General features: G+C 41.8%; 1 protein-coding gene across 3 annotated transcripts in view; it reads right to left on the bottom strand.

Annotated features, from left to right (window-relative positions):
- The window catches only part of cep350 (centrosomal protein 350), a 33592-nt gene that overhangs the window by 5960 nt on the left and 2253 nt on the right, over positions 1-25379 (bottom strand). For 2 of the 3 annotated variants that reach the window (XM_019351713.2, XM_019351712.2), the window contains 33 exons: positions 24942-25030; positions 24761-24804; positions 24517-24622; positions 24203-24368; positions 22495-23099; positions 22271-22384; positions 21918-22046; positions 19848-19967; positions 17310-18034; positions 17051-17169; positions 15460-16472; positions 15162-15315; positions 14578-14747; positions 14232-14418; positions 12349-12491; positions 12094-12257; positions 11386-11496; positions 11089-11229; positions 10763-10902; positions 10316-10420; positions 9978-10198; positions 9586-9803; positions 9144-9422; positions 8884-9033; positions 8515-8675; positions 5895-6017; positions 3977-4233; positions 3657-3832; positions 3215-3359; positions 2532-2692; positions 2268-2392; positions 2125-2186; positions 87-1996 (listed from right to left, as the gene is read on the bottom strand). In XM_019351713.2, coding sequence (XP_019207258.1) covers positions 87-1996; positions 2125-2186; positions 2268-2392; positions 2532-2692; positions 3215-3359; positions 3657-3832; positions 3977-4233; positions 5895-6017; positions 8515-8675; positions 8884-9033; positions 9144-9422; positions 9586-9803; positions 9978-10198; positions 10316-10420; positions 10763-10902; positions 11089-11229; positions 11386-11496; positions 12094-12257; positions 12349-12491; positions 14232-14418; positions 14578-14747; positions 15162-15315; positions 15460-16472; positions 17051-17169; positions 17310-18034; positions 19848-19967; positions 21918-22046; positions 22271-22384; positions 22495-23099; positions 24203-24368; positions 24517-24622; positions 24761-24804; positions 24942-25017 — 8520 coding nt within the window. In that variant the 5' untranslated portion in view covers positions 25018-25030. The remainder of the gene's footprint in view (positions 1-86; positions 1997-2124; positions 2187-2267; positions 2393-2531; positions 2693-3214; positions 3360-3656; positions 3833-3976; positions 4234-5894; positions 6018-8514; positions 8676-8883; positions 9034-9143; positions 9423-9585; positions 9804-9977; positions 10199-10315; positions 10421-10762; positions 10903-11088; positions 11230-11385; positions 11497-12093; positions 12258-12348; positions 12492-14231; positions 14419-14577; positions 14748-15161; positions 15316-15459; positions 16473-17050; positions 17170-17309; positions 18035-19847; positions 19968-21917; positions 22047-22270; positions 22385-22494; positions 23100-24202; positions 24369-24516; positions 24623-24760; positions 24805-24941; positions 25031-25379) is intronic. The other variant, XM_013267790.3, reaches the window with a different exon arrangement.

Below are 25379 nucleotides of genomic sequence, written 5' to 3'. Positions count from 1 at the left end.
CTTTGATCTTATTATTATTTTTACCCAGAACTCATTTAAAAAAAAAAAGAAATAATCTGCTATTAAACTGTTAGAAACAGACTCACCGGTCGGTTACACAGTTCTGGAGAGGACAGTTCCTCCTTTTCAACTGGGAGAAAGAAGGGTAGATCATCTTTTTGATCCACTGTAGATTTCCATTCTTTTTCTTCTTCTTCTTCAGCATTTTCACCAAACAGGTCTCCATTCATCTGGTTGGCAGCTTCAATCTTCTGCTCTTTTGCCCTTTTAATTTCAGCACACTGTTTAAGAGCGTCTTTCACAAAGTTGTTGACAAGCCTGTCTGCAACTGTGTCCAGCAAATCCTTGCTCTTTTCTTTCCTCTTATCATCATGTGACTCTATGTCTTCTTTTTCAACAAGGGCTGTAATCTCCTTTTCACTCTCCATCACCTGACCTGTTTTATCCAAGTCAGAGATGATGAGAGTGTGCGATGCATCTTCAAAATTCAACATCATGTCCTTAATGTTCTCATCAGAAAATTGATGCTTAGATTCTTTGTGATGTTGTGAATTGAGCTGGGGTCTCTCCCAATGTGGATCCTGGCTCTTGAGAATACAGCCATCCATTTCCTTCTTATCATTTGACCCAGTCTCTTTGTGAGAGGTCTGTTCATTTTCCCTGTTGAGATTTTCTTGCATTCGGAAATTGCCGTCCTCAGTTTTAGGTTCATTTCTATCTTTACCTGACAAGTCATCAAAGAATGAGTCCTCATCTTCTGTGGTATCAGTGTAGAGCTCAAACTTGTCCGGGAGGTGTGTGATTTTGTCGGGTGGAGCGAATATACCATGGCGCTCTTCACACTCAAAGTATACTACTCCATCGTAAGTGCCATTGTTGCTCCCTTCAGACTTGTCCAGCTCCACACCTGCCCAGAAACCATTGGCGAAACTGGTTGGACCTTTGAATCGCAAAGTGCCGGGCTGAACACCACCAACAAGAACTCGGTCTCCAATGTAAAAATCCGGCATTTCATCTATAACAGGAGAGAGGGGGACCTGCAGAGAATAGATGGTTTGTGAGTGTCTGGAATTAATGCTCTCATTGTCCCGTTTAAAATCTACTGCCTGCTTATTGAGATCCAGCAGTCTTCCAGATTTATGGCTAGGCACACTGATGCCAGAATGGTGACTCAGATCTTCAGCTATTTCTTCCTCTACAATTTCATCCGGGCTGTCAAATGCCAGGCCCCTGCTAGATGTGTCTTTTCTTGAACCCTTGATTTCGTGGGAGAAAACGTGGGAGGTTTGAGACTCAGCCTTGGAACTATGATGTTCTTCCTTGGATGAAGAATCCACTGATGACTCAAAGTCATCGTGATAACCATCTGCTACTGGAGAAGCCTCAGTATCTTTTATGGAAGCCTCCTTCATTGAACCAAAAGCATCTGAGTCTGGGGACTGGGACTGGTCAATAGATGCAGAATTGTAGGTTTGATGCGGTGAGGTTTTGAGGTCCGCTACCGCTGAATGTGGCTGACTAGAGGCAATAACGTCTGGCTGTAAAGGTTCCTCTACATCAGATACTTCACTCTGCTTCATCTGATTTCCCTGTTCAAGGCTAACAGTTGATGAATGTTGTTGTTCTTCATCCACAGAAGAGGAAACACGTTTAGATGTAGGCAACCTCTCCTGAGAGTCAAGTCTGTCTTCATTTTCCAGTTTTAGAAGATGCTGAGTTTGTTCATCCTCGACTCTGGAGCTTATTTCCACCTCCAGCTCTTCCTGAATATCAGATCTATAATCAGACACAATATTCTCGTCTGCATATTCTGACTTGTCTTCTGTGGAGTGCTGCCTAATAAGATCTTCTGTAGACTGATGATTCCTCTGTCCTGAGGTTGGACTTTCTGGGCTGCCGGATATTGCCACACCCGGAGTGACCCTTTGAGGCGCCTCAACAGACACGTCTCCAGGCAATGAAGTGGATCTACTTAGATGTAGCTTAGGAAAGGCATCTGTCATAAGAGTGGGGAGAGCCACATTATTACCGGAAAATATTTGTGAAAACACATTTTGAATAAACACTCCACGTAATCTATTTATTATAATAAAGTATTTATTATGATGACTTTAAAACACTCACGATGATCTAATGATGCATCAATTTGTGTCCTTTCAGACCCTGAGATTTTGATGAGTTCAGACCTGAGAAAGAAGCATTTATTTTTAACTGCACACCATTCATTTGAAAATTATGAAGAAAAATATCATTATTATTCTCTATACCTGTGTGAAGATGGAAGATGCTCTAAAACAGAGTTGGACTCGTTGATCTGGGAGTTGGTATCAAGTGTTGAGTCTGGCTCCTTGTTAAGTTCTGCCTTAGTTTTCTCAATGAAGTTGTTATAGTTCTGTAAAATAAAAATAAAAAAACAACAACACAGGAATGATAGCAGAGATAAGAATGAGAATCTGTTAAACATCCACAGAATAAAAAAAAGGATTCAAATCTAACTGGATGTTTAAATGTAGTTTACGCATCATGTTTACCTCCAGCTGTTTCAACAGACTCGCCTCCTCTGCCTTCAGCCGCTCCTTATGTCGCTTCTTCTGCTCCTTCTTTAGCTGGTAGGCCATTAACTTACGTTTTTTGAGTTCTTCCTTGAGCGCCTTGATACGGCTCTCTATGTCACTCTGGTCTGAAATGGTTTCTACAGAAAAATGTACATGACAAATCACAGCTACAATGTGAAAATGGTGCCAGACCTCTGATTAGCAATGGGTAATCCAACCTTTAGCCCACTCAAACACTAACCCATTTTTTCAGGGATTACTGTACATTTTCTTTATCAGGAATGTGTAAAGTTCATTTTCATAAACACAATGAACAAAAAGAGTATTGAAAACATTTAAAAAGTGACCTGGAAATGAATAAAGCACTTTCAGCTACAACACGAGGCCAGCACAACAGTTTTCACTGGTACGATAAAGTGCAATGCAAAGAGTTCCCGTCTCCTATCACACAGTTAAGCTTGTTAGGGAGCAGGGAAGTGGTTGCATAATGCATTTCTGGCATCATCACATTCTTCCTGCCTACACAGCGCCAGCAATATAGCTGCATTAGGTCAGCTGTCTGCTTTACCCATCCTTTCGTCTCTAAGAACTGTCGGGAGGAATTTTACACTCCAAAAATGTTACAATCTCAGCGTGGGTTTTGCACACGAGTAACTCACCAGATTGTGTGGCCATTGGAGGGTCGGTGGGCTGAGTGCAGGGGCGGATAGGTGTCCGGGAGGTGGAGCGGAGCTGCATCTTTGTTTTACTGCTGCCCTCTGAAGGAGATGCAGCAGGGCTGTGGCTCCCTTCAGGAGCATTAGACTAGATGGGAAGACAGAGGAACACTCCTTCAGGACATGACACATGACATCACAGTCAACAGATGGTATGCTTACATTAATATTTTACAGTCACAGTAAATTAAGTAAGGCTTAGTGAACCCTTTTCCTAATCCTCAAGAAGTATAGCAGAGGAAAAAACGCAGCTGTAAGGTTCTTTCTCCTGTACACAGATGTGTGTTCATTTTGAAACAGGTAAAACCCAAAAAACTACAGTGAGTATCAAAGCAATGAGTTGAAACAATAAAATACAAAAAGTTAAAAATACAAAATCCATTACACGTAGTTGACTTGTAGGTGACTGTGATGCTGAAGTGAAGTCCTGGGTGTAATTTGCAGGGCTGCCCTGGACGGAGGCCAAAGTTATTTCAGAGACTGAGGCAGGGGGAGCCGGTCCCTCTGTGTGTATACTGGACTCGGGTGTCACTGACGAACAGTCGCCCTCGCTAACATCCTCTGAAAAATGAAACAAATCAACATTGTTATGTATTTTACTCTTACTCCCACACCATGCTGTGTGTTTTTTAAATTCCATTACGTTGTTATTTTCAGGTTAAACCATGTTGTACACTTGAAAATAAGAAAATTCGGCAGCTTCACCTTTCTCGCTGTCAGTTCTGGGCTCTGAGCTTCGGCGGTGACTGGGTTGGGAGCTTATATCAGAGATGTCCTTTTCCTGTCCCTCTGACATGTCAAGATGATTGTCCCGAAGTGTTTTCTGGTCCCATGCAGCCAGGGCCTCTTTCTCCATCCTTCGGACCTCTGCCTCCTCTTTGTCCAGTCGCTGCTTCCACTGTAGCAGCTCTTCAGCATGGTGACGCCTTTGCATCAGCTGTTGTTCTCGTTTGGTCAGGAACCTACAGAGGTGGATGCGAAGGAAGAAATGGGAAAGAATAAAGTGATGAAGAGAAAGTGGAAGAACAGTTAAAACAAAACAAAGAGAGGAAGAAGATGAAGTAAGAGAGTTGAAGAGAAGCAGTACAAATACACTGAGCATTAGAAAAGGTTAAATATGACCTGGCAGAAGCACGAAAACCCAGAATCACCTTGACATTCAGTTATTACTGCAAACTCACCTCAAACGTTTTTCCAGCGCACACAGACTTAAAACACACATCCAACACATGCCCAGAATAATCATCCAAATGCAGATATGTACAAGTACCCATTATATACAATAAGTGATGAAATGTCACTTAGGAGAAAAGAGGAGAAGGAAAATAATAGTGAAGATGTCAGATTCATGCATCAGATTCAAACCCAGGGAGCAATAAGCAAAGTCTCACTCACACACACCTCAAACACATCAAGCAGTTTAAATATGATTTTTTCTAGTTCTAAGAACAGACTCTTCAGTCTCTGAGTGTTCCTTTGTGTGCCTGTCTGCAATTACTGCACCTCCTTATATATCAGATTAACAACTCAAAGAATAGTTTTGTTGTCTCGCAAAGTGAGAAGACTGTTTAATTCTTCAGTTCAGTGTATATCAAGGACACTAACACATACAAATATCTGTCAAAATAAAGTGCAGTCAGGTATAGCTGTTTTGTAATATGGTCTCCCACAGCTATGGGTGCCATTACAGTGCAGTATTATTTAGCCTTGATCTAATTTAGAAGCCTTTCTCTTGACCTAATTTATACTGATGACAGCCCAGATACTAAAGACCAAGACTGGGGAGATTCTTTAGTGCCTTCCCAAACTCTATTAGAGCCAATGACCATCTGTACTTATTATCCCATCCTATGCAACAGTTACATAATAAAAGCGCTAGTTAAGATTTACTGGGCTCATTAAAGAGATAAACCACTCCATCTCTGGTCTTTTCTCTGAAAACTCCTTTACTTCAATGTCACTGTGCGGTTTCATTTCTAAACATTTTATTTTGATAACTAGGCTGCAGCTCTCAGCTAGAAGCCACAATGTAAAGAATAATTTCCACTGCAAATTTCGCTACTTCATTCCAAGAGGCAAGAAGGAGGGAGGGAAATAGTTGTAAATTAAACATGACACAAATTAGTGAAATCCCAGTTTTAAGTCTGAGATTCTCATCCGGCAAGGAAGGCTCCTACTAAATAACATAACCTTTGACCATCGCAAATCAAAAGGTTTCTATTTCCCAATTTTCCCTCATGTTTATTGTTTTACACTCGACCAGTGTGCTTTAATACCTTGTCTGGTAACACTGGATTTTTTTGTCTTGCTGATGCCACAAATATCAAGGACTAGAAAAAAAAAACCTGTTTAAGGTTAGCTTATTTCAGTAAAGCAGCTTTCCTTGGGCACTTTAAGCTTTCATTCAAACTCTGCCCCCACACAAAACCCCATCCTGAAAGTTACAAACCTTGAAATATCCCAACAAAGAACCTCAGACATATCAGCACACATCATTCACCATCCCACCCCACCAAGGTCCCAGTGCCAGTGGACGAACACAAGCATGTTCCATGGGGTGGGGGTGGATTTGAGGCAGGGCAGGGCAGGGCTAGGTGCATAGGTAGAGAACACTGTACAGTACCTGACCAACTGGTTGTAGATAAAGAGCTGGAATTTAGGGTGAAGGTTGGGAAGACAGACACTGAGGGAGGCCCAGTGATGGGCCGTGAACACAGAGAAGAAGTAGTGGACAGGAGAACAGTGTCTACAACACACAAGCACGCAACGGACAAAGTCAAAAGAGCCACACAAACGAGGATACATTTACAGCACACACGCAGACACACGTACGTAATGTAAAGAAAACAGAACAAGACGCAGAGGAAAGAGACAAGCAGAGAGAAAGGGAGAGAGTGATATGAGAAAATGTAGTTTTATCGCACCCGAGGTGTCAAGCTGTTACGTTTAAAGCACTTCTTCTCATGTAACAGTCCTTTTATCAACATTTGACTCAGTGTGTGTGTAAAGGTAACCTTGGGGGTTTGTCGGGATCTCATTGCTGGCTACTCTGCTTACTGAGGCAGTTAAATGACAAACTACTCTATAACTATGACTGTCAAACAAATTAGTGTCAGTTGACACCGTTAGGTGAAGTTGTTACTGGGTATTTTGGGGCTGTAAAGGTGTAATTGCTTTTGCCATTGTTAACAAAACAGCAGATTTGGGGAACAACAGGGAAAAGGTCGTCTAAATGATCTGATTATATTATATATATATGTTATATATTACCTACCTGAAGCCTAAAACATAATAAAACAAAACCACAGTAAAACCGCTCAGGTATTTTTTGTTGTAAGCGTGTATTTGAAGAATTGAAGCCCTAAAAATTGCTGAAAAGGGGTGATGGAAGGCTGGTCTGTCACTTATACGCAAATTATAAATCCCAGAACAATTCACACTTGTTTGCACCATCTAGATTTGAGAGGCTCAAAGTCAGCTGACCAAAGCTGGTGACCAACTTTAAAGCTTTAGGTGACCTACAGCTACTGCAAGCCCATGGCCAATATGAGAGTCAGTGGGTGTAATAAAGTTTATGGAATACAAGGCTTACGTATAACTGAATGTTGCAGTGCTAAGGTTAAATGGTACTGTAATTATTTAGGGTGTTTGATTATTGTCTGATGTTCTTTCTTTCAAACATATCAGTAAGAGAGCTTTTTACAAAGTAGCTTATATAAATCGAAACTCAAAGATGTACTGAGGGAGTGTGTGGCTGCTCGTCTAAGCTACAGAGAGCACGCTTATTTTCAAATCCACAACACTTTAAAACAGCAAGAGAAGCACGCCGAGCAGCGAGAGAAAGATGCCACACTGTTTCAATTAGTGCTAGATAAGGTCTCCCACAATAAATGTACATCTCTGTAGGGATGCACCGATCCCGATACTGGTATCGGGGCCGATACTGTAAAATGTGTGCGTACTTGTACTCGTAAAAGTCAACCGATACCATGAACCGATACTAATGTAGCCCGGATGGGAATTTGGGAGTAGATACTCATAATTCCCATGGACTTGAACGCCACATAAGGTGTTCACAGTTCACAGAAGAGAACGGCATGGAGAGATGCACGAGGTTAGCTGAACCAAAGTGAGAGACTCGGCTAGTTTTACTGAGGTTAACTAGCACAAAAGAGTGTGTGACTAGAAAGCTAACCGTGTGAGAGCTTCGCAACAGAGTGTGGGTGAAGGGACTTTTTGTTTCAACGGTCGCACCACCGTGGAAAACTGTGTTTCCAGCCATGACCGCCGAGGCTAAAGGCTAGCCCGGACTGCTTGGTTGCGCCACGGAGGCAGGACTGTCGGAGAGCTGGACAGTGACTGGCTAACGCGCTGTAGCAGAGACAGCATCGGGTCCGCAGGGAGTGGATTTAGTGTGGGACTGGTGAACGGCGATCTACCGGGCAACGGAACTGTAAGTCAGACTTTTGTGCTCTTACTGGGGAGAAGAGGATTTTTCTCCATCGTCCGGCGTGAGCAGCAAACAGGCCTGCAACAAGTGTGAATGTGAGTGTGTGTGGGGCCCATGTGTGAATATTGTATGTTTAGTGGATTTATATAACGTGTTTTGGAGTGTATATTAGTGAGTCACTTACCAAAAGGTGATAACATAAGTTGGGTTGTTTAATATAATTTGAAAGGGAATTATTTCATTTATACAGTGTATTTCATTTGGTTAAGGAATTGGAATATCATTTGAGTTTAAAAAAGGGATGTGTTGTACAGTATTTGTCTCTGCCCTTACGTTCAGTAAACGTTTCGTTTGTGTTAAAGAGTTGTCTGGGGTCGTTTCTTTACTACTGGTTAAGTTTAACTTGTGTGTGGTAGAAGTATCGGTTTTTGTACTCGGTATCGGCAAGTACTCAGATCCAAGTATCGGTATCGGATCGGTTTGAAAAAATTGGTATCGTTGCATCCCTACATCTCTGTCTTGTATCCTGTCAAACTAATATTAAAAAGAAGACATTCATAAACTACGATACCTTTTCTTTTTAATGAAGCTATGCTATCCAAGAATATAGCACTAATGGAGGGATGTCTTTACAGGCACATACTAAAAGCAATTCAGATTTAAATCAAAGTAAAACTAAAGTTATGTTGAAAAATAAATTAATACATGAATTCTTATCATTCAGTGGGGGGGCTTGTCAATAAGGAGACAGCCAAGCCCAGTTAATCCATGAAGATTAAATTAAAGTCCTTACTTTTCATCCATGTGAGAGCGCATCTTCTTGAGCTTCTGCATGATGCTGCTAGTCTCACTTCCAGAGACAGAGAGTGAGGGAGAGGGGCTGCGGTTATCATCAGCATGCCTCATATCTGGGGAAGCTGGCTCAGACCCTGGGGTTTCTGACACCGGGGTCTCCTAGAGGATGATCGACATGCGCAGAAAGATTGAGAATTAATAAGGGAAAAAAGAAAAGAAATGAGCACACCGACATGTCTGGTTAAATGTACGCTTTCTTCCTGTATTTATTCAAGACTACCTGTCACAAACAAACGACGAACTGAACTGAAATCTCCTTAATTCGCTTGTTCTTCTACAGGAGCTGATAAATGACCGAGCTACTTACAGGAGGCGCTTCAATCCCAGCACACTTGAGACGTTCCTTCAGCCTGAGTGTTGAGTTTCTCATCCGTTCAATCTCCTCCTGCTGTTTCAGCAACAGCTGCCTTTCCTTCCTCGCAGCTTTGTTGGCCTCCTGAAGTCGCCTGATCTCAGCCTGAGAAAATGAGCACAGCGAGAGAGAACACTGCTTAGTAAGAAATGGTTAACATCACAGCATTCAGTGAAGCTCCCTCAATGTAACTGTGTTTTTGCCATCCCCAGTACCTGCTCCTGCTGTAGCTTTAAGAGAAGGCCTCTCTGCTTCTTCCTGATTGGTGGCATTTTGTCATCCTCTCCCTTATCTCTCAGCTTCTTTTTCAGGTGCTCTAGCCAGGCCAGCTCTGTTCTGGTCTTCTCCTTGAGTGCTTTCTGGCGAAGACGCAGCAGAGAGCTCTGGTGCTGCAGTCTTACCTCCTCATCTTTCATGTACTGGCGAACCATGTCCATGGTGAACTGGGAAAAGCTGTCCTGTCCACCAGAGAAGGCTATATTTGAGTCCTGTGACTGCAGGGGAACGTGAAAATGAGAAGACAGTGAGATATAAGAAGGGACAAAGAAGGAAGAGAAACCATAAGTTCAGTAAGGAACAGGTAAAGAACAAGTAAAAAGTGATTTCAGTTATATAGCTGCATCAAGTGATTGTGCTGGCCAGTGTTTGGACTCTCACCTTAAAAGAATTGTGCAGCCCTGGTCCTGAAACCAATGTGCTGTGATTGGCTCCATCATCCTCCGACTCCTCGTGGTGGCGGGATTTTTTCTCCATAGTTCCCCGGCGATGTGCCTCAGATGGCAGAAGAGAGCGGAAGGAACGCTCTTCTATCTCGTCTTCTGTCATGGACTCGTCAAACTTGAGCGAGTACTCTGTGGCCACTGATGTACTGTCTCCTGAAGGGGGAGAGACCAAAAAAAAACTCGGGGTCAAGTTTTGTTTTCTGACATAAAAATCAAAGGTGGGCATGATGTTTTTATATTTTCCTCTGACAGTGGTGATATCAGCATCTAGCTGTTGATAAGGGGGAAAGAAAAAACTTAAGTGCATGTCGAGTTTTTAACTTTTACCTTTTTCATCCAGTACAGATGGAATACTGTCACTGCAGATGGAGTCATTTGCTGCTGCTGCTGGAACTTCCTCTTCTATGGAGCTGCTGGCTGCTTCCTGTTTTGGCCTTTTCTCAAGTCCACTATTCCTCCATTTCCCCTCTATGGCCTCTTTTTTCATCTGCTCCTCATGGTTTGATAAGTGATGTGATGGGCTGTGTTGGCTGCTTGAGGCAGATCCACTGAGGGAAGGGAAAAAAGGCATATTGAATGGGTTTGTTTCAATTCGTATTCCACAAATATAATGAAAAAAACAAAAACCTGCAGACATGGCACTGCATAAAGAGACTGACTGGTACCTGAGATTCGGTTTCCTGAATGATAGTGAGTCAGAAGGACTCGCGCTCAGTGAAGAGAGGGGCTCCTCTGACCTGGTCCTTCTGTTTGATGGTTCACTCTGAAAGCTGTAAGAGAACAAGATTATAAATTTAAGCCTTCATGGGTAAAAGGGCTGACAACACTTGGGTTGTTAACCCTAATGCATGTCCAACTAGTTGTTTATTATTATTAGAGAATAGTGAATATTTGAACAGTTCAAAGGTGTGTCCAATAGTGAAAACTCCACCAGTTAAGGCTAGCATGTCAAAAGTCAGCCACAGCTTTGCACAGTCATGTGATAACATGAGGTGAAGGGTAATCTTTAATTCGTCAAGCGGTTCCCTGCAAAAGCATTTTTGCTTTGCATGCCCATCGCTGTTACGAAGGATATAAAAATCAGAAACTGACAGGGATCGTTTGGAGTGTACCTGTCAGAGTCTACGTTATCCTGTCGATGCTCCATCGAGAAAGTGTCATTTTCTTTTCTTTGCTCCACTGTGGAGGAATCAGTGGCAACAGGAGGGACAATCACACTTCCTGACATCTGCGAGCGGACTAGTTCTGTCATCTGATGAAGTAAAACACAATGAGGCGATCAAAATGTATGACCTTGTGACTCTTAGGCTGGATGTTATGCTTTTTCTCTTCTTCCACTTATTTTTTCCTTTACTGTTATTCAACAATCAATCAGCTTTTGCTGTACAATTAGGACAGAGGCTTTTTCCAGGCAGGGAGAAGGGAACTGATTGCTAACCTCTTTGATGTGTCGGGCAGCATCGGCTGTGTACTGCGCTGCCTCAGCCTGTTGAGTCATCATCTTAGTAGTTGATTCCTGGAGGCCTTCCAAAGTCTCTTTTTGAGATGCTGCCAAGGTTTCCTGCAGTTCTATATGAGCCTGGACAAAACCATATACATACATATACATTACACAAACAGAAAAGCAAAGTACTCATACATTGGAAATTAAAAGGTTATAAAGCAAACGTTGAATCTATTATCCACAAATACATAAACATTTTGTTGATTCTTGCGAGCTGATTGTGTGCAGTACCCTGGCCACTCTCTGCCGGTTTTCTTCCAGCTGTAGTTTTGTCTCAAGAGCTTCTCGTTCGGCCTTGATCTTCAGCTCGTAGAGCTCACGTTCATGGCGCTGCTGCTTGGCCTGCAGGGGCAAAGTTCACAGAGTAGGTCAATAAAGTGAAATACAGTAAAACAGCAGGTAATATTCTTGGTTACACCACAGCTGGTGCTGCAACTAATACAATATTTGGAAATAAAAAGAAAACTTGGAGAAAAATATATTTAAATACTGACCTACGTTCAAAACATTAAATCATATTTCATGAGTCAGAAAGATTAGAGAAAATTTGTAATCCTCTGAAACTTGTGATAGGTAAGGATTAATGTCACAGCTAATATATATCTCCGGCTCTCTTCCACAGCATGTCTTTATCCTCTCTTCCTTCTCTCACCCCAACCGGTCGCAGCAGATTGCCCCGCCCCTCCCTGAGCCTGGTTCTGCCGGAGGTTTCTTCCTGTTAAAAGGAAGTTTTTCCTTCCCACTGTCGCCAAAGTGCTTGCTCATAGGGGGTCATATGATTGTTGGGTTTTCTTCTGTATGTATTATTGTAGGGTCTACCTTACAATTTGAAGCGGCTTGAGGCGACTGTTGTTGTGATTTGGCGCAGTATAAATAAAACTGAATTGAACTGAATATATCATCACATTAGTATTTCATAGGAAACATCTCCTGCTTTACCTTGAGCATTTGGGCCAACGATGCACTCTCCTGCTGTGCCATGGACACACCCATTAACCTTTCCACATCCCCCAACTGTCTGAATGACTCCTCAATTGAGTCCAAATAATGGAGTTCTGCTGTCATACGTTGCTGCAGGACACCAGGTGAATACTGTAGTTCACCTGGGAGAAAGGAATGAGACAAAGGGAGTGAGACATACATAAAAATAGATATACAAATAAAAATAAATAAGCAAAAGAACTTTATTTTTACCAGTGGACTTGGTCTCTGCTCTACCACCAGGAGCTAAAGTGCCCGTGTTCTGGTTGGACGCATTTCTCAAAAGCTCATTGGGAGATTCTGCTGTTGGAGGAGACCGGGGGATTGGAGAACTAGTAGAGGAAACCAATCTGGACCTGCAATAACAAAGCGATGAAACATCATCAGTATATAGGGTTTGGTGAGCTGAAATCAGATGTAAATGTCAGAGTTAGCAACATGTTTTAATACATTATTTAATACTGAGAACAGAAGGGGAAGTGGGAAAAGCAGGCATCTGATATTTCACAAATTGTTGCAAAACTGACATTATGAAACTGGCATTACATATACAAGATATGTATAGATAATTAAATAAGGGTTTCTAATATTCACTTGAGCATGCTTTACAAAAATGGTTGCCTGTTCTGAAGAACAGGAGCAGAATGGCAAAATGATAAAGAGCGAAACAGCCTGGGTCCTGCAAAGGTTACAAAATATCTCTTTCCGGCTGTGAGAGGTCAGGGTTGTGAAATATGAATAGTTTTTTCAGAAAGAAGGGGCGCCTAAAAAATAATAATACTTTCTAAATCTGTACAAAAAAAGAAGACAGTGGCACTTTTTTTTCCTTTGATCAAAATCTGCACAAATTACCGTAATATATCATAAATTATAAACAACGTCAATATTAAAACAGCTGTCATATGCATGGATAATGACATGAAACCAACTTGTGAAAAGTCAAAATACTACAGAGGGTGACTTCCCTTAAGAACATTTTTAACTGTTTTTGTCTCACCGAGTTAAAGAAAAAAGAAAAGAAAAGTGCATTATCAATAATAAAAAGTTTATAATTCTCTCATAAGTTTCTTCCTTTATTGTGGAAGACACACAGACCGTGCAGAATCCCAAGAATCTGCCACCTGGGCTTTGGAGTACCATTAGGGGGCTCAAATATCACTGCTTCACAGTGGGATTAGAAGGGAAAAAAGTCTCTTTCCTTCTCTCTGGGAGCAGGCCCAAGCGGTGGTGAAGCTGAATGACCCGATCAACAACCCTGTGGGCCTCCAAAACAAAATAAGCAGTGTTTTCTGTCTTGGGTTGAACTACAGTGCGGTCCTGTTGCTGGGCACTATGCGGCTGCTTAAACCCTCAGGCCCTCAAGAGAACAGCAAACCACAAGACTGCTTAGACTGGCAGCCTCAACTGAGGCCCCTCAAAGTGTAGTTTAGTAATCAGTCATGCTTAAATACATTTACTTTTGGTTAATAAATAACAGTATATGCGCCAAGTGGAATTTTCAGAGTGGTTGGAACAGCAACAACTGAGGTTGCCTAGTTCAGAAAATATCCAAATTATTCCTGAGTGCACATTTTTAAGAGAATTTTAGGTTAGTTTGGAAATACTCTGGGAAGCAAACAGTGTAGCTGGTGTGTGGCTTCCTAGGTTAATGTAAATTTTACTTCATACTTGACCTGCATCCAGGAAAAAAAATAAAATTAAATGTTTTAGTTTATGGAGCTGGGCTGCATCCAGAAATAAAGAAATATATTCATGCTGTGATCCTAAATGAAAAATATATATATAAATACATCTATAACCTACCACATTCAGACAGCAAATATATACGTCAGTGTAAGCCAGAAGAGCCACCATGACACAAAAGCAGTGTGGCATTAAAGCTTACTGAAAACCAGGGAGGAAGGAAATACCAGAGATAACTGAATGTGAGGGCAACTTTAATTTGTATGAACAGTACGCACCATTCACATCCTGCCCTCAAACAGTTCTGTACATACTTCAGTTGGATATCTTGGAAACGATCTTAACAGAAAAATCTGCAGATTAACATATCAGGTGACATATTTGCAGCCTTTATAGCACTGAAATAAGCTTACTGTTGGTGAGAATAGCCTGAAGCTTCCCCTAGTGTGTCATTAGAGTGGACACTCTTGGCCTGGGTATGGGAAGAGTTTTTGTCTGAGCCTCCCTTTCTGGATTCAGACGATAGTGCTTCCGAGGGTGGAGAGCAAGAGCTCCTCTGCTCCTCTACAAGAGTGGTGTCACTCTGATCTGATACTGTTCCTGCAAAGAGACAAAGCTTTGTTCTTTTGCCACTTATGACTCCAAAGACAATTTAACTGAAATTCAGTTAATAAGCTTAAATTTATTAATTAAAAAAAGTTTACAACCTGGTCATGTCGGAAAATAATCATTACAAAAATTAAAAAACAAAAAACTTGCCTCTTTTTCTGGCAGCGTGCCTGGAGAGGGGCGAGGAAACAGGTGTTGAACCAGAGGAAAGGTGCTGTGAGTGATTGGATGACTGAAAGGATGAATGGTGGGAGTGACTGCAATCTGTACTTTTTTCATAAGGTGACCTCCTCATCAGTTCTTCAAAGTGATTATTCACACTAACAAAGAGTGCAGAAAGAAATCGTGAGTATTGGACTTCTATCAAGAGCATATCTCCATTCTGAGTTCTGTTCACTCAAAATTTACAGAAATACATTGGTTGAACACAAATAGCAGTAATATGTTGTCTTCTACTATAATACATGGAAATATGGATAACATGACTTCAATAATAAGGATTCTATTTATCAAGTCAAACCTTTGTGAGGACACACGGATCAGTTTTTAATCAGTTTCAAGGTCTTTGATACGACACATACAAAAATAAAGCAAGGAAACAAAAGTGATCCTGAAAGTTGGTCTTTACTCTAAAAAGCTGAGGAGGACAAATGTTTGTATCTGAGAGGGCTGGAGAAACCATCCGTGTGACATGAATGCCACCCAGTGGTGACTTTGAAGATGTCCTCAGTTACCTGGGGGAATTGGAGCTTCTCTTTATTTGCCCACTGGCTTTGCTGCTATGTGATGATACAAAGTCATCTTCATAGACTGCTGCGTCTCCAGGTCCATTTCCAGAGGCCACAGAATGGGCGGAGGGAGAATTCCTCTCCACATTTCTATCACTCACTAAAGAACAAGTTGGAGACAGAACACACATGACCTTATCTAAACTGACTGCTAGTGTTTTGCATACATTTATATGACCATTATGGTTTTCATATTAAAGGCATCATGGGAAGCTATTTTATGCATACTCACATGTGAACTCACCTTTAACGTGGCTGTGATGGTTTTTAGTGAAGATGTTGATTACGCTCAGAGGGCTTCCTTTGTTCAGCTCTTCCCAAACTGCTTTGTCCCGGTCCTGCTGTGCAAAGGATAAGCTAAGGCCTGAGCATTTCTCTGCTTCCCGCTGGAAATCCATCAGTCGCTGGTAATCCTTTCTTTGACGTGCACAGTAGTCCGCCGCTTCCAGGCGATCTGCTGGTCTAGGTACATAATTATATCTAGAGGGGTGAGGAGGACTTTGCTCATCCTCAGAAAAACTCCCTTCACTCAGAAGAGGACCCTCACTAATAGATCCACCACTCGAATCATGGAGATCTGTCCTGTTCTCCCCCTCGTCCATGATTTGTTTCCTTTCTGATATTTTATTCATTCTTGCTTCCTTCTCCAAGCCATTGACTAGCTTCCCCCTTTCTTGTGTGTAACTGTTAAAGATGGGATCGATTACATCAACAGAAGTCTGTTTACCATTCTTCAGCTTCTGCTCCCTGAAGGAATGCAGACTGCCTGCTCCTGGCAGAGCTGTGCCATTGTATGAACTATAATTTGTGGTAGTCAAAATCTTCTGGATCCTCAGAGCCATGTTATCTTTTTCTGTGTCACGTGCTGCCGTTCCTGCCCATCCATCAACAAGAACAGAGGGCCTAGGCGCTAAAACAGTATCCATATCCATTGATGTTGCATTACCGTAGTTGATGCCTTCCCCAGCAAGCTTCCGTGCCTCACTTTCTATGCGGTTAGAGAGGGATGCAGCTGTGGCCCTGATGGCTTCGATGCGGGACATTTTGGACCGGGACCTGCCGGAAGGGGCTGTGGCTGGTCGCAGGGTTTTCATGCTGTTACTAGCAGCCACTTCTGCCTCTATTCTTAAGAGTTGAGAGAAGAGACGGTCATCATCAGATCCTTGAGCAGTGCCGCTGGGTCCAGTCAAAGGTCTAACAGGTGGGTACAAACGTTCGTGATGAGGCAAAGGGGCAACTCCAAGATCAAGATCAACCCTGTGACAAAAAACTTTTATTAAAATGTAAGAAGACAAAAGAAGACTAAACATATTTAAGCGCAACAATCATGGTAGGTAAGGTAAGCAAACGGCAAAACTTCCACAGACAGTAGTTATGGTTTAGAATTAGTTTCAAAAGCTTCTATAGAAGCATTTCAGAGAGTCCTCCACTTCATGTTTTTAATGCATGTGAATGCAGCCATTCAAAATAATCATCCTGTACTTTGGTGGTAATAGATGGTAAAAAACTGATAGCAGGCTATGAGGCTATTTGTTTCCAGTCACTTATTGCAGATGTTTTTTATCGTGCACTATTTTTGTTTGTTCCTGTAATAAAACACCCGTGGGTTATTGCATGCGATGCTCATAAAACCAAACATCTGACAACAAACTTTTTTTTTGTTTTTTTTCAACAGCCAGATGATTTCCTAGTTATCAAACAAAGATCATTTCAAGAAGACGGAGGACTGCGTGTACTGGCAGGTTGTTGTTGTCTATTTGTGTTCAATGTAGTGAGCTTGTTACTTGTGACAGAGGTAAACACAGTTTTGTACTTGGGTATGAGCATGAAAGTACCTAGTTAATGGAGGTGGTGGATGATCATTCAAAGACCTATCACTGCTTGATGGGCTCTGGGGTGCCTCTAGTCGTTTGTTCTCTTTGTCCGACTCTCCTGAGGGCTGGTACATTGGTCTCTGTAAAAGAATATATCAACAACACTTATTTTCGTTTTATTTTTCCACTACACAAGTGATCACGCCTTTGTTTTTTTTGATCCAAAGCAGTTTCCATGGTTTTATAAATGACATTACCATGTATCTGTGACTATACTTACCAGCTGAGTAGAAGGAACTGCAGGGAGTGTCTGCATGGCCCCTTCGCCCAGCTGGGCCTCCTCCATCAGCAGTTTGTTGTAGGTCTCTTGTAGTCGCTTTTGTACAGGGGCCACAGGAGTCTCAGTGGGGATTGTCACAGTTCTAGCAACCTCTCTTTGCTTCCTGTAGAGCTCCTGCAGTCTCTGGTGTCTCCTCTCCGATTCCTCCCTCATCGCCTTCTTCTCGTCCGCCTGACGCCTTTTTCTCTCTTCTTGTTGCCGGGCAATGTACTGGCGTACTGTATCTGCATCATAGTGCCTTTTCTTGTGCTTTGCGTCAATTATGTTGGTAGTTTCTGGATGATGTGTAGTGGGGCTGGCACTGCGACAAACTCTCGATGAGCCATATGCTGCCGCAGTAGTTCCCCAAGTAGAGACGGGCGTCCTTGTTCGTGACCCTGAGCCCCCTCTCCCTCTCCTACCACTGCTGCTACCCCGGGACCTTTTTCGGGCCCTCTCGTCCTTCTCAGCTGCTTTGCACTCCAGTTGAAGGTCATCCAGTATTCCCTGGATGTCTGCTGACAACAGGTCTGAGCTTAATCCTCCTGGAACCTTGTCCTGAGGGATAGATGTTGGTGTGAGGTGGCTTTGTGACTGTCCCTGAAATCCACTGCACGGCCGCTCTGTGCTGTTTGGGCGTGATCGTCGCTTTGATTCTGAGCGTAGATCTGAGCGGTGGCGGGAATCTGGTGAATATTTCCAGAAAAGCAGATATATCAGTAATTCATTCACAATGTAAACAATGACGCACACTAAAACAATGTGTTGTGTTGTTAAATGACTTCAACCAAGAAAGACTCCTGTTTAATAATAAGTGTAATATCAACTTGACCTTTTATTGTCATGTTTCGGCTGTGTGCAGGCAGGAGAGGGACCCAAACGCAAAGCTCACCGAGACAAAAGTGAACTCAAAACACTGCTTTATTGCAGGCTAGCACAAAAAAATATAACAAAACTAAACTGGGACATGGATCACTAACACACAGGAAAACACAGCCATGAGGGAGACTACGACACTGACAAAGAGAAAACACAGGGCTTAAATACACAGAGGGATAACGAGGGAATTAGACACAGAAGGAGAGCACAGCTGGGAGTAATCGGGCTGGACGAGACAAGGGAAGCAAAACTAGAAACACTGACATGAGACACGGACCTTCAAAGTAAAACAGGAAACACTGACTGAACTCTAGACATGTAACTTAACAGCAACTGGGGAGACAGAACATAAGAACCTGAAACATGGTACAGAAAGGCACAGAGGCAACATGGAACACACAGGGAAGCCATATGACAGAACTTAAGAACTAAACTTTTGATAACCCTAATTGAAACCTAGGGAACAACAAAGACAGTACAACAAGGACTCAAAACATAAACCATAATATACAAACACAAGATCTCTTCAAAATAAAATAGGAAACATAATGAGACGCAGACATGACAACCAGAACTTGACAACGTAAGACACAGACATGAAACACATGAAGAGCAGGGGAGACTTAACAGGGGTTGGAAGACAGGGGGAATCTAATAACAAAGAACTAGAAAAACTCATGAGCTTAATCATATAAACATCCAAATAAACTAAACTCAAAACACTGGGTCATAAGACCCAGGACCGTGACATTTATGCCAATAAAATGAAATATTTTATGATAAATATCAATAAAAACAGGTTCATCTCAGCTTGAAAAATGAGAGATCCTCCAACATGTGTCTGCAGCTGATTAAAAAATTCCTAAGCTGAAGAATCAGACATATGCATATGCACAATAAATGAGGCTTAGGGGAAGGCGTGCTATGGCAACTCTAATCTGGGCCAAATCGAAGATTCCCATGTCGTATCTAATCCAGACTTTTTTTTTGTTAAGACTCCCCTGACATCCCCATGGTACATGCTGCATGCACTTGGGTCAGCCTCTGGAAATCAGGTCATGTCTTGTGCATCCAACCAGAAAAGCCAGTCAATTTCTATTCCTTCCGGTCAGTGGTGGCCAGTACAGACACAGCGAGCAAAGACAGAGTGAGGTGTGGCTGTATGTAAGTGTGCAGCAGAAGCTATGGACTTTATTTAATGATATTCCTTTGGTAGGCTCTGTTTTCTGCATTGCTGTCAGATGTTCCAGACAAATGAAACTACATGTCTTTGAATTTCCTTATAATATTTTCAAACTACTTCATCACAGATAATAGCATCGAGAAATGTCTATGTATTTCAGGAGTTAAAAGGCTTAAAGTGACATAGTTAACACAGGCAGATTTAAGCAAACTGAAAACAGTAGATTTTTTTTTTTAAATGAGGTGCGAGAGGGTTAAAAATCTGGGGTACAACCTAGTTTACACTTCAGTGATTCTACACGTAACTGAGTGGAGTCACACTGACACGCTGTGGGTGAGTCTTTAATGTTTAATAGACTTCTAATGATCTTTTCTGTCTCTATGCTATTCAATTTAACTTCTTTACTGTTAGGTAAGAGCTTAGGTTGCTGTGCTCACCTGTTCGGCTCAATAAGTCAGCTGCATGTAGACTGTCCTCCTCTCTGGGCAGCTTAGGAAGTGGACCTAGTACCATCTTCACCAGCTTCTGGCCCTCTCGCCATGATGCAGGGCTGATCGCTGCAAAGTAACAAAGTTCACACGTGAGACTGTGTGCTGCTGAAGAGCAACTGAGTATTGTCGCCCTTGGCCTCATGAAACATAAGCATCTATAGATCCACCACCAGAATAGACACACAGCTAAGAGAATGAAAGACAAGCAGCAGTCTGACTTTCCTTTAGTGGGATTTAAATGATTATTCAATCAAATACTATTACAATTAAAAAAAAGTTAAAAAGTAGTCAGTTTCTCTAAGTCTATTTTTCAAATCACTTAAGTTGCTGTGTGGAAGAGTTGATGCACCAAAGGAACAATGAGTGCAGAATACTGATTTTGCAAAACGGATATTCTCCTCCTTGCCTTTAGTGAGTACACAGCAGGTACAACACTCTCAGCACAAAAGCAATGTCCCTCTATCTGAAATCTCTAGAGTACTCTCCACTCTGTATTCTCGTGAAGAGCAGTTCTCGGTAATGAAGCTGTACTTCTGCTCACCCAGCAGCTGTTTGTGCAGGGTGAAAGAGCACACTGAACCTGGCCACAGATCTAAGAGGGCTATTTATAGAGTTGTGAAGGAAAGAGAAGAAACCACAAGACCAAAGAGAGCTAGAACACAAGATAAAGATCTTTTACAGCTTTTAGGGTAGCTTGACTCTGTTTTTTTCAACATCATTATTTGTTTTCATTTTTGCCGTGGAAAAAAAGAGGAACTACATGAAACAGGATGCCAGTTAGAGTCAAAAAGCTGAAGTTGGTGTCTTAACCTTTAGTAAGCTAATTCTGCACCAATAGCTGACAAATCAAAGGGCCTATACCTCAAAGCAAGATTAGTGGGTTATCCATATCTTAATGTAGAACACTTTTAATGAAGATAGATTAAGCTCAAATGGTGACCAATCAGATCTCTTAAAACAAGAAATCACACAAAATCCAAACATGTACACAGGAGTCTATTATAAAGAGAGACATAATGAACAGCAGACAGAGACATATGTGACAACTGAGACAAACTTGTCTGTCCCACCCTTTCAGTTTCGTGCTGACGAAAGAAAACTTCCTTCCAAACCAGTTCTTTAAAAATGTAGCTGCTTTTACATTCTTGATTCATTACAGCAGCTGAGAATACCACCGGAAGATTTTACCATGATAACTTTAAAAAAAACAAAGTGGCACATCCTTTGTCACTAGAAAAATAATCATTTAGCACTCTTTGAGTAGTAATGCGACACTTTGGTCAGGCAGACCTTAACATTACTTTCTAATTATTGAAGATGGATAGCAATCAGACACATTAAATATGTACTTTGATGGCAACTTGTTGAGGGGGTGAAGCCCTGCTATGATCAGGTTTCACCAGTGTGTGGGCACAATTCTACTATGCTGGTGTCTGTATGCTACTAGCTGGCCACAAACTGCATGTCACACATGCTGGACATTTCTTGAGAGGTTCGAGTCTTAACACTGCACCAGCAGCCAGCAATACACTGCCACAGACACACACACAGACCTGTTAGAGACAACTACAAAGATCAAAAGAACACACTAAATACTAAAGCACAAACACTTGCAGGATGTTTGGGCAGGCTGCCTGCATGTAAACAACACCGATTAAAAAAACGTAACATTACTCTGATTGTGCCAAAAGTTTACAATGTGAAAGCTTCGAAATCGCTACTCAACTAAAACTCAAGTGTGCGGGGTAAAGCAACAACAACATCTATGAATACATATAAAAGGGAATAAAGGTACATAATAAACGCTGTATATACCTAGAGTGCAGACAGGAAATGAGCAAAGCTAGGGGAGAAGAAAGTACCACAGAGATGGTTCAACATTTGAGGCTCTTGGTTGGCAGCAAGTTCACTGACCCATGCCAAAATCCTACCAGACTGTTCCACTTGCTTAGCTTTCCCACTGTCACTAATTAAAAATAGATCAGAGGGCCCACACATAAAAGAGGATTATTATACCTGGTTTTGGATTTAGGTCAGAGGCAGGGGCAGCTCTGTGGACCTTCCTAATGGTTTTGGGAGGCCTCCTCTCTTTGGACCTGTCTGCTCTCTGTTCCCTCTGCTGTTGGTGCCTATGTCTGGTGCTCTCTGAAGACATAAAACACATACAGAGTATAAGCTATACAGCCAAACAGATGGCAAATTCTAATATTTAAACATATGGGATATTGTAAACCAAAGGCTATGCATAAATCTAGATTTATGCAGAATCCAAAACACTTAAATTAACTACTGTTTTCAATACAAAAATCGGTTGTGTTTCAAAGCTCAGATAAAAACATCATGACATGAAAAGTGTGTTTTGTGTTTACCAGCAAACTGCTCCGACAGGTCTCTGTAAAATTCTCTGCTGAGGTTATGGAAGTCCTCTTCCTTCCAAACCTTCCCATCAGGAGTCCGGATCTTTGTCTCTGTACTGTTGAAACCTGTGAATAAAATGATGGTTTAAATAAAACACAGCATCCTGTTCCCTGCCATACAACTCAAATCTGTCAGAAAGGTTGAATATGACGAACCTATCCTACAGTGGAGATACCTTTGTATATAGGAGCAGGTGGTCCAGCTGCTACTTTGCGTATTTTGGCTGTCGGCTTGTTGCTTTTACCAGCATCATTAGTCTCAACAAATGTGGCTAAAGGCTGTTCCAGATTCCCCATCAGCTTCTCCCTCTCTGCAGCCTCCTCCAGATGTTGTCTCTGCCTTCGAATACGCTCTTTGAGTTTCTCCAGCTTGTCGTCGGGTTGATGTCGTCTTAGGTTTTCCAACCGCTGGGAAGCTGAACCAGGGCTGGTGGATGGCGTGCTGTCCCCTTGTCGAAAAGAGCCTGGGGTGGAAGCAATACATGGGCTTGACTGTTGGCTATCCATGCCAACTTGTGCTTTGGGGCTGCTTTCCTTAGTCCTTATGCTATCCAGGGCTGGCTGGTCATTGAGGTAGCGCACCTCAGTGCTCTCCCGACCTGAGGAGCGTGTGCTGTCTAGGTCCTTGTCAGCCTCCTTGTCTATGGTGTGTTTCTGGTAGACCAGCTGGCTGGGCAGAGAATCCAAGCGGGGAGGAGAGGATGGGTACAAAGACCCTGGCACCAACTTCTGACTGTAGGCCTCTGGCTGAGAGGAAGGATGCGGTGGTGGGGTGGCCTCTCTGGACAGAAATCAGATTACATGGGATCAAGAAGAGGATCAAGATTTACTTTTAATTCATTGCTCACTGAGTTTACAGAAGAACATACTTACTGGCGACTATGGTTTATAGAAGGCTGGAAAAATGGACTCTACCAAAATGTTTAATGAGAAAAACTGAAAACCTGTGACAACACTGAAATAATGATTTGGATATATTAATTTTTAGTAATAAATCTTAACACTGCCCGCAGTGCACAATGAGATCGTATGTGATGCTTTCTACATATCATGGACCATTAAGTACATACCAAAACAAAAACAAGTCTGATCCAACTTCTTCCACTTCCCATACAATATTGATACCTCCCAGTCAGTGTTAATATTTAATGAATTAATGAATTAATCATTACAGATGTTGAAGGACCAGCGTCAGGCTTGATTTAGTCAATGCTTTCCTAACACTGTAAAATAAAATGTAAAGGATAATTACATCCAGAAGAAACTGGTCTGACTTCAGTTCAGTGTTAGAGTAACATCAGACTGCATAATGCTAATTTCTCCTTTTTCTGCTTGCACTGAGAGTACATGTGTACGCCACGCACGCCACACACGCACGCACGCACGCACACTAACTGAGTTGACGACAGGTTATGTTACCATAAGTTACTACAGAAGATTCCCAGTAACTGTTACATTGTACATAAACAGAAAAGGTGAGTAGGAAACATCATTGTGGGAAGTGTTAAGTCACCTGACCCCACTCTGCAGTGACGTAGAAAATTATTGCAAACGTACAAAGAAAAAGCTGCTGGTCCCGCAGTTCACTCTTTGCTGTTAGCATCTTCTATGCTATGCCGTTTCTCACACTAGTAACATATGAGTAACTTATGCGCTGTATAGTATGCGCGCGCACATACACACACGCAGTAGCAGAAAGCATTAACAAGACACCATGTGCATCTCACAATATGTCAAAACTCCTCAACCACTTTGGTCTAGAGAGAAAATTCAAATGGTTCCTGAAAGATGAGTTATTTTATAATTTTATAGCCAAAAGCAGCCAGGCGGCTTTGTAAAGGGTAATCGATGTTTCATGAATGCATTTTAGTTAATTATTAGTACCTGTATGAGGCCAGCGGTTCCCTGAATTCCACGCTGTTGTTTCTTCTGACATTTCTGTCCTGGGTGGTATTCCTCAAGGGGCTACGTGAGCTGCTCTTTTCTGGGCTCTGCTGACTTCGACCTCTGGGCTTTGAAGACCCTCTGATGTCATCAACTTGTCGTCCATCTATCATAGAGAGCAATCTCATTAAAGATCATTACAGAACTCACAAGTGACCTTGTATTCAGACTGTAGTATACCACAATAAAAGGAAAAGCCAATTAGCCATAAAACAATTTACAAAGGACAAGTTTTCTATCTTAGAATAACCCACCTCTGTGGTGGGCCCTAGAAGATTTCTTCTTGTTAGAGTCAATGACAGAGTCCAGGATAACTCCTGTTCCTGGAGCTGCTTCTATACGATTTTCTATGTGCCGCAACTACAAAGAGGAAATACAATTGTCAGACTGTGCGCATACTGCAAATTCGATTAAACTGCTTCTACAAAAAAGACAATGATTTAGGAAGAGCTTACAAAAAACACAGTTTCAACAGAAAACCATTTCAGTTGTACTTACAGCAACTTTGGACTGAGCCAAACTTTTCCATGCAGCTGTCAGCTCTGTTAAAGTGTAACAGTGAACATAAAATGTAAATTCCAAAACCTGTATCACCCATTTAGCTTACAAAAGGTCAAATTAATTTAATATTTCAAAAAAACAAAAACACCAAAATTAAAAAGGAAATTCTTCTACACACCTGTGCCAACATTATGATCAGAAAGGTGCTGAGCAGAACTTTTAAGAGATGCCTCAGTCCTCCTGCTGCTCCTCATCTCTCCCACTCACCTGCAGTTAAACAAATTACTAAATATATTACTGAAAGAACCAAAAAAGTGACAAACTGTAAGTGAGATCCCCACAAAAACCAAACCAAAAACGTTAACTGAAACCAAAACGAGGAACAAAGTACCAAACACAACACTGAAACAAGTCAGTGACAAACAAATAATAATTTAAAAACACGAGGCACTACAGTTCATACCCAACATATTAACAAGTTTAAATGCAAAGTAGTCATGGCTTGGCAAAGGTATGCAATTTGTCACACAGCAACAGCATAACACTGCTACCCTGCCATTTAAAACGGGTTCTACAGCCTCACATTCCTAAAAGGTAAGCACAACTCAAAAATGTG

The sequence above is a fragment of the Oreochromis niloticus genome, linkage group LG23 (assembly GCF_001858045.2).
Source record: "Oreochromis niloticus isolate F11D_XX linkage group LG23, O_niloticus_UMD_NMBU, whole genome shotgun sequence".
Lineage (NCBI taxonomy): Eukaryota > Metazoa > Chordata > Actinopteri > Cichliformes > Cichlidae > Oreochromis > Oreochromis niloticus.
The sequence above is the reverse complement of the archived record's forward strand: the minus strand, read 5'-3'. Positions and strand labels throughout refer to the sequence as shown.